Source organism: Oryx dammah, unplaced genomic scaffold, assembly GCF_014754425.2.
Source record: "Oryx dammah isolate SB20612 unplaced genomic scaffold, SCBI_Odam_1.1 HiC_scaffold_12, whole genome shotgun sequence".
Lineage (NCBI taxonomy): Eukaryota > Metazoa > Chordata > Mammalia > Artiodactyla > Bovidae > Oryx > Oryx dammah.
In genome coordinates this window covers 71,198,762-71,206,873 of record NW_024070196.1, presented here as the reverse complement: position 1 = coordinate 71,206,873, position 8,112 = coordinate 71,198,762, and the positions used below count along the sequence as shown (strand labels likewise).

Sequence of the window (8,112 nt, the reverse complement as noted above, 5' to 3'; positions counted from 1 at the left end):
GCTCACACGTGAGCACACACGTGTACATGCTCGTGTAAGGAGCACACACGAGCACATGCTCACACGTGAGTACACACGCACGCACACATGTACATGCTCACACGCATGTGCACACACGAACACGTGCTCACACATGAGTACATACACACACACGCACACACATGCTCACACAGCCCCCAGGCCTGGAGGCGACGGCCTTGACAGCTACCTGGGCCTCACCTGGCCTGGCCGCTCTGACCTCCGGCCTCTGCTTTGTGTAGAACTGCTTCATGGCCTCTGGAAAGCCAGCCTGAGGGCCCCTGCAGAGCCTTCCCTGCTTCCAGGGGAGAGTGCGGTCCCCCCTCTGGACCCCACAGCCCTGGGCCTGCTCCCAGCTCCCCCACTCCCACTGCTGGTGTCTGTCTAGGGACCCTTCTGCCCCGTCCCCTGGGGAGGCAGGGAGCTCCTGAGGGGTGGGACCCAGCTTGCTTTGCCCCCGTGTCCTTGGCAGCCTCCCGGAATGCTGGATGGGGCTGGGGGGTTGTGGGGTCAGTGGGTGAGGGGGATGGAGGCTGCGAGCAGGCAGAACAGGCCACCAGCCTCTCTCCTGCCCCCAGGACAGCCACACATTGGTGGGAGAGCTCCGGTGTGGAGGCCCGCAGCCTGCTCAAGCTCTATGGGATCCGTTTCGACATCCTGGTCACAGGGCGGGTAGGTAGGCAGGGTTGGTGGGGGCAGGGGGTGACGGTCACATCACTGGATGGGTAGGTGGGCAGGGTTGGCGGGGAGCTGGGGGGCAGGGACGGTCATGGCTCAGGGCTCACCCCATCTCTCAGGCAGGGAAATTCGGGCTCATCCCCACGCTTATCTCTCTGGGCACAGGAGCAGCCTGGCTGGGCGTGGTGAGTGCGGAGAGCGTGGGCAAGCATGCGCCCGGCCCGCCCCGGCAAGGCTGGGCCCCCGATGTCGGGTCTGGTCGGGGGAGGCCTGGTGGGTGGGTCTGGGCACAGCTTAGCCCTGCTGCCCCCAGATCACCTTCCTCTGTGACCTGCTGCTGCTGTACGTGGACGGAGACGCACACTTCTACTGGAGGACCAAGTACGAGGAGGTACGCTGTGCCCGCGGGGCCTGGGCGCCGCCTGCCCGGGGCTTTGGCCCGAGCCCCAACCTGCTGCCATCATTCATAGGCAAAGGCTCCAAAGAGGACCGCCCAGCTCCAGCAGACAGAGCCAGCACCCGCACCCCCGCGCCCGGCCATCCAGGGGCCTTAGAGGGGGCCCAGCGCCTGTCCTGACAGCCACGGCTGCTTCCGGGAGCTGGACATGGAGGCTGTGGCCCACTAGATGGCCTGCTCCCTGCTGGTGGGGGTCGGGGCTGGGAAGGCGGGGACCTCGCCTTGGGACACCCCCTGTGGATGGAGCCCCAGGACTAGGACGGGGTGAGAGGACGATTCCTCCTGGGGCAGGGAGCGCCCCAGAGCCGCCTGTGCAGGGACCTGTAGCAGGACGCGTCAGGGTGCCGTCCTGGGGCTCCAGCTGCATCTGTGTGTGGAAAACCCTCTCGCAGCTCTTCACCAGGACGCCCAGCGTGGCCCCCGCACTAGTGGCCCCCACAGCCCCTCCTCTGGCTGTACGGACCCCAGCCTTCTCCTCGGTCAGCACCCCCCATCTCGGAGCCTCAGAGTCAGGCAGAGTGTCTCTGCTGCTGGGATCCACTCCTGGAATTCAGACTGGGGCGGGCAGATAGCCCAGCCCTTCCCCGTGGCAGCTCTCCGGCTCTACGGGGACTGGGACCGACAGAAGACCAAGGACGAGCTGCTCCAGTGGTGGGCTGAGCCCCCTGGAGCCGTGTGGGTGGGGAGGACTGGTGGGAGAGGAATTCTCCACTGCCCGTGGTCACCCCCAGGGCCAGCCTGCAGGGGTGGCTCTCTGGAGGCCCTGCCTTTCGGGAGCAGAGCCCCGAGGCTGGAAGGAATGTTCCAGACAAGTCCCAGAGGCCACGGCAGGCTGGCCAGGGTCTGGTATGTAGTCGTCACAGGGCCTGGGTCTGGGTCCTGCCTGCTGGACTCCTCATGGCAGAGTTTAGAGGGTGCTCGCGTGGGAGGCCTGGGGCTCTTTCTCATGGGGCCCAGAGACCAGGCATGCTGGACGTGGCCAGGGCAATGATGCGGGCCAGCTGTGGAGGGCCAGCGCCGGGCTCAGGCTGGGCTCAAGCTGCCTCTTGATCCCTAGAGCAGTGTCCGAGGGAGCGGGGCGTCCTCAGGGCCAGGGCGAGGGGTGTGGGCCCAGACAGCGCTGACGGACGGCTGCAAGGTCGGGGAGTAAAGCCTGCCAAAGCCACAGCTTCCCGCGTGCTCCTTACAGGCAGGGACGGGGCTGGTGGTATCTGCGGGGGCACAGCATTGCCCGGGAGACCTGCGGGCCATGCGGCTGGGCCTGGGCCCTTCCCAAGGACCAGGGGTGGGGGGAGAGCTGGAGGGCACTTGGGAAGGATTCAGGCTCTCGGGTGCCCAGCCCGGGGAGGCACCAGGGTCTGAGCCTGGAGGTCTGGGGCCTCAGTCTGCACGTGCTGAGCCCATGGGTGTGTGTCTGGAGGTGCACGTGCTCGTGCGGGCGTGCCTCTGCCTCCCCATGGGGGCCTCAGGCACACGCCACGCTCTCCGGGAGCCAGGGAGACAAGGGCACCCCGGAACTCTGCTGCCCTTCTAGGCGGCCTCCCTGGGGCCCGGGCGCCTGTGCCGGGCCTGCCCCCCAGGGGAGGGGAGCCTGACTCTGCTCCTCTGTGCTGGCGCGTTGTGGGTTGTGGCACCCTCGGAGGGGCAGAGGGCACGGGCCTGCGTGTCCTCAGCCCAGGGCTGTCCCAGGCCGGCACCTCCCCCACGCGGAGCCCCAGGACTCCACCCTGCACCACCCTGACAATCGAGCGAGCCCTTTCCAGGGGCCGGCAAGGACCCGATGCCTCAAGATCCATGGACGTGACACGGCCACACGGCTGGTTGAGTGGTTCCTATTGTGGGTCCCCAGACAGGGTGTCCTCCCCACCCGCCCCAGTAGCTGGAAGGGGTTGCAAAGAGTCCACCGCCCCAGCGCTGGCGGTGCCCACTCCAAGGGTGACCTGCAGCGCCAGCCCCTAAACTAGAGTCCGCGGGTCCCAGGGGCCCCCTCGGGTGGGCAGGCCCACGAGCCCGCCGAGCCGCCCTGAACGGAGGCCGAGCAGCTCTCACGGACTGCCAGGCCCCTGGGCCGGCGCCCGGCCAGGGTCCTGCGCCGTCTCCTCCAGCCTGCCGTCGGGGAAAGCCACGTGGTGGGTGGTGACCAGCCCCGGCGGCTCCCGCTGGTTCTCCTTGCTGTGCCAGATGCCGTAGCCGAAATACACCAAGAGTCCTGCCGGGGTGGTGCGAGCTGAGCGGCAGGCCACCGCCACCCCCGCTCTGCCCCCAGCAGCAGGACCTGGGCCCCAGCTCAGCCCCCCACTCACCCATCAGCAGCCAGATGGTGAAGCGCAGCCAGGTCAGGTAGCTCAGCTTCAGCATCAGACAGAAGTTGAGGACGATGCTCAGAGCTGGAATCAGCGGCACCAGGGGCATCTGGGGGGCAAGGGCAGGGCTGGGCCGGCTGCAGGGGCCCACGGGCCCAGGGCCCACTTCTGCAGGCCTCCAAGCCTGTTTCTGCCTCTGGAGGCTCTGGAGCCTGGGGCCCACCCGAGGACGCAGGGTGGTGGGCTGGCGGGTACGGGGGAAGGCGGGGGTTTACCTGGAAGGTGTCCTTCAGGCGTTGCTGCTGGTGGGCCCCCAGGACGAGGAGACTGAGCAGAAACGCGACGCCGCCGCACAGCAGCAGCAGGAGGAAGCCCCAGAGTGGGAGGTGCAGGACGGAGTGCCTGAGCATCAGCACGCAGCCCAGGGCGACGGCGGAGACCACCAGCCCGCAGACAGCCCCGCGCACAGCCGCGCCGGGGCTTCCCCTGTCCAGGAAGCCCAGGTAGGGCCTCAGGGCTGGCCGCAGCCGCCCCGGCTCGGGGCCGTGCCCCGCACCCACCAGCTCCAAGTGGTCAGAGAAGGAGTTGTACTCCTTGGCCTTCAGGCTGGAGCCGGCCAGGCTGGGCGAGCTGGACTGAGAGGCCGTCTGGAATCGCAACACAAGCACGCTGATGGCCACAAAGGTGTAGGCCAGCAGGGTGCCGATGGACAGGAACTGCACCAGGGCCTCGATGTCCAGCAGCAGCGTCACCACAGCCGTGAGGGCCCCGAACACCAGGATGCCCAGCAGAGGCACCTGCGTCCGGGGGTGCACGTAGGCAAACGCCTCGAAGAACAGCCCGTCGACGGCCATGGCGTAGATGATACGCGGCAGGCAGAAGAGGCCGTTGAGCTGGACGGTGGTCATGGCTATGGCGGAGGGCGAGGGCTGGTCAGTGCGCCCAGCAGGTGGGCACCCCAGAGGCCGTGGCAGGGTCCCCTGGGAGCCTGTGCCTGAGTTTATCTGGGTTCTCGGAGTGAGCCTGAGTGCCTGCAAGGTGCAGGGCGGTCACCCCTCTTCCAGCCCAGGGATGGGACACCTCAGCTAGGTTGAGGGCTGGGGGTGGGCAATCTAGTGATGGCTGAGTCCCTGTGAATGGGAAGCACATGCCCAGGCTGACATCCCACATATAAGGGGGCCCGCGGGTCTGGGTGGAGTCTAATAATTAGCACCTCCCATGGACCGAGAGGCTCCTCAGAACCTGGTGGGCTACAGGCCACGGGGTCGCAAAGAGTCGGACACGACTGAGCGGCTTCACTGGCCACAGCTGGTGAAAGCGAAGCCAGGCGGAGTCGTGTGTCTCCCCACCGCCGCCCGCCCCGGGAGACCAGCGCAGGACCCCACTCACCGCAGAGGGAGCCAGCTGCCACGAGGTAGCCAGCCCAGCCGTAGCCCCGCTGGTAGAAGGCGTCGGCGAGCGTGGAGTTAGGGTTCAGACTGTGCCAGGGGATCATGAGGGTGAGGACGGCGGAGACCAGGATGTAGGCGGCGGCCGCCAGCCCGAGCGACAGGGCGACGGCCAGGGGCACGGCGCGCTTTGGGTTCCGGGCCTCCTCGCTGGAGGCGGCAACGACGTCGAAGCCCACAAAGGCGTAGAAACAGGTCGCCGTGCCAGACATGATGCCGGAGAAGCCGAAGGGCGCAAAGCCGCCCTCCGCCTCGCCCCAGTTGCTGGGCCGGGCGAGGACGAAGCCCAGGACGACGATGAAGAGAATGACAACCAGGCTGATGGCCGACAGGGTGTGGTTGAGCCAGGAAGAGGCGCGGGCCCCGCAGCAGACGAAGGCGGAGGCCAGAAGGATGATGCCGGCAGCCAGCCAGTCCGGACTTCCGGCCAGGAAGGGTACCTGCCAGACGCCCAGGTGGGCCTCGGTGAAGTTGTGGATACGGTGGTCGAACATGGCGTCCAGGTAGCCGCTCCAGGCGCGGGCCACGGCGGCGCCGGCGATGACATACTCGAGCACGAGGTTCCAGCCGATGAGAAAGGCCCACAGCTCGCCCACGGACACGTAGGTGAACAGGTAGGCAGAGCCCGTGCGGGGCACACGGGCCCCGAACTCCGCGTAGCACAGGGCCGCCATGAGGGAGGCCACCGCAGCCACGACGAAGGACACGATCACGGCCGGGCCCGCGGTCTCCTTGGCCACGGTGCCCGTGAGCACGTAGAGGCCAGAGCCCACCATGGAGCCCACCCCCAGCAGGGTCAAGTCCAGCGTGGACAGGCAGCGCTGCAGCGACGTCTCCATGGTGCTGTCCTCCAGCGGCTTCCGCCGCTTCAGCTTCTGGCAGAAGCGCGCCAGGCCGGCAGCACAGGGCCGTCCACGAGCCATCGTGGGCAGAGAGGAGCAGAGCGGAGCCCGGAGCCAGCTGCAGGCACCTGCCAGGGCCAGTGGGGAGTGACCGGCTGCCCTGCCTGCAGTGTGACTGCACCCTGGGTCCCAAGTGCCCTTAACAGTGGGCTGCCAGAGGGCTGGGCTGGGCTGGGCGGGAGGGCTGTCTGCCTCCAGGGCAGGGCAGGGAACCAAGTGGAGCTGAATCTGGGCGTGTTGGTTGGGGGGAACGGGGGGGGGGGGGTGGGGGGTGGCCTCGAGGGCGCAGGGAGGCAGCCCCAGGGAGCCAGACTGGGAGCCCAGCCTCTGGACCTGGGAACCCAGAGCCAGGTGGAAACCCGAGGCTTCCAGGGAGCTGGGCCAGGCCTCCAGCACCCGGAACAGGCACTGGGCGTCTCCCGGACTGCCACCCGGCCTCAGACGCCGGATCCCCTTCGCCCGCCCGCAGGCCAGAACGAGAGGGGGATCCCAGGTTCCTGGCTGCGCCCCGGCCCCAACTCGCCGCTGCCGGCCCTGGAGCCAGCCTCACCGCCCCGTCCTCAGGTACCCGAGCCTTCGCCTCCTCCCCCGAACCCGTCCCCTCTGCCACCCACCTGCCGCCGCCGCCACTCTGCGCGCTGCGCCCGCCCCGCCCGCCGGTGCGGTCCTTCCGCGTGCAGAGCCCGCCCCCACCCCCGGGCGCCTGAGCGAGCCCGCCGCACCTTGCTGACACACAGCCGGGCAGCCCACCCCTTCCTCACCCTGGCTCCAGGGGCGCGCCATCCCGGGGCCTGGTTCACAGACGAGGAAGCCCAGGCCAAGGCCAGCGGGGTGCCCCTGAGCGGATGCAGTTCTGGGGGCAGGGGACGGGTCTGCAGCCACCTGCTTTCGGCTGGAGCAGACTCCCTCCTTGATCCCGCCACGCCCAACGCTGGGGCCCTAGTGAGCCAAGGGTGCAGGGCTGGCCGAGCAGCCTGCGTGGGGCGGCTGGAAGCCACCGCGTACACTGCCGGGAGAGCCTGTGAATTAGCAAGAGGCCCTGCTGGCTGTTCTGAGCCTCTGGGTGCAGATAGTGTCCCAAAGGAGCAAGCAGTCTTCGGGGCACCACCTGTAGCCCTCCAGCACCCGGCACCCGAAGGGCCCTCAGATGCCAACAGCTGCCGCTTCTAGCCGAGGGCCACCTGTGCCAGGCCAGGAGGACCCTGGGGGACCCGGGGGCAGCCCCCTACTGGTGATGTCAGTGAGAGGTGCGGTGTCCTGAGGGCCCACACCGTGGCCAGGCCCACGTCCCGTCCCGTGACAGGCGTGTTTGTTCCTGGGACCGGGGTGGGGGGGGGGAACGGGGCTTTGTCTGGCCCCTCCCACTTGTTTGAAAGTGAAGACGTGGGTGTGACAGTGTTCACTCTCTCATGGAAGAGTGGTGACGATCCCTCCCAGCAAAGCCAAGCAAAGCAGGCAGCCACTTCCTCCAGTGCTGATTTTCAGGCTCCCCTGTGGCTTGTGGAATTAGGGTTTCAGGGCCCCCTGCAGTCTGTCTGGCTCAGTGGGCTCCTGACGGGATGGTGGGCTCCCGGCAACCTGATGCCATGTGGGACACTGCCTTAGCCAGCCCCTTTGCTCCCTTCTGTTATTTGGCTGCATTTTTTTTTTAATGATAATGGTAGCAATTGTTATTTTTATTTACTTTCGGCTGTGCCTTGCAGCGTGGAGATGTTAGTTCCCAACCACAGATCACACCTCCAGACCCCCTGCATTGGGAGCGCAGAGTCCTAACCCCCAGGGAAGTCCCGGGCTGATAATGTCTTAAGGAGCTTCTCAGATGGGCTCCCACTCCCTGCAGGAAGCATGTCCGCCTGAACTTGCTCCCGCATGGCCAGAACTGAGGAGGTATTCTTTGTTCTGAAGCGCCTCCACAGAAACACAGAAAAATGCATTTCAAGCCCAGAGGGCTGGGCAGTTTTATAACAGGAGGTCCGGAGAGGCGTTACTGATGACGCTGAGAGAGTTGGTGCACGTGCTTCAGGGCGCTGACTTTTCCTGTGCCCAGGGAAGTGCTCTTACCGTAGGCACCAATACTCAGTGGGTAGTCAAGGCCACGCTTGATTGACACAGTAAATGGTAGCCTGCCAAGGATATGGCAGGGCCCCTGTGAACAGAGGCGCAGCGTGAAGACGCGGCAAGAATACAGCACCAGGAAACAAAGGAAGAGGAGGGGGCACTTCCCGACTCACTGCGCGAGGCCAGGGCTGCGCTGGCGCCAAACCCAGCAAAGGCGTCGCGAGAAAATCGCCACAGCCCAGCATCGC

At 66.8% G+C, this 8,112-nt stretch overlaps 2 protein-coding genes across 5 annotated transcripts in view; one reads left to right on the top strand and one right to left on the bottom strand.

Moving 5' to 3' along the window:
* The window catches only part of P2RX6 (purinergic receptor P2X 6), a 10,047-nt gene extending 7,729 nt beyond the window's left edge, over positions 1-2,318 (top strand). For all 4 annotated transcript variants that reach the window (XM_040251234.1, XM_040251232.1, XM_040251233.1 and 1 more), the window contains 4 exons: positions 597-690; positions 816-881; positions 1,010-1,087; positions 1,167-2,318. In XM_040251234.1, coding sequence (XP_040107168.1) covers positions 597-690; positions 816-881; positions 1,010-1,087; positions 1,167-1,250 — 322 coding nt within the window. In that variant the 3' untranslated portion in view covers positions 1,251-2,318. The remainder of the gene's footprint in view (positions 1-596; positions 691-815; positions 882-1,009; positions 1,088-1,166) is intronic.
* SLC7A4 (solute carrier family 7 member 4) lies at positions 2,314-7,158 on the bottom strand. Its single transcript, XM_040251230.1, has 4 exons — positions 4,846-7,158; positions 3,732-4,366; positions 3,457-3,565; positions 2,314-3,362 (listed from the first exon to the last, which is right to left on the bottom strand). The coding sequence occupies exons 1-4, from the start codon at positions 5,825-5,827 to the stop codon at positions 3,199-3,201; spliced, it is 1,890 nt and encodes a 629-aa protein (XP_040107164.1). The 5' UTR covers positions 5,828-7,158; the 3' UTR covers positions 2,314-3,198.
* Between the last annotated feature and the right edge of the window lie 954 nt (positions 7,159-8,112).

Excerpts from the sequence above, each read along its gene's own strand:
- SLC7A4 (XM_040251230.1), bottom strand. The coding sequence starts at position 5,827 with ATGGCTCGTGGACGGCCCTGTGCTGCCGGCCTGGCGCGCTTCTGCCAG. Across the intron at positions 3,566-3,731 it reads GCCTGAAGGACACCTTCCAG|ATGCCCCTGGTGCCGCTGAT; the intron begins GTAAACCCCCGC and ends CTTGCCCCCCAG. Across the intron at positions 3,363-3,456 it reads CACCATCTGGCTGCTGATGG|GACTCTTGGTGTATTTCGGC; the intron begins GTGAGTGGGGGG and ends CCACCCCGGCAG.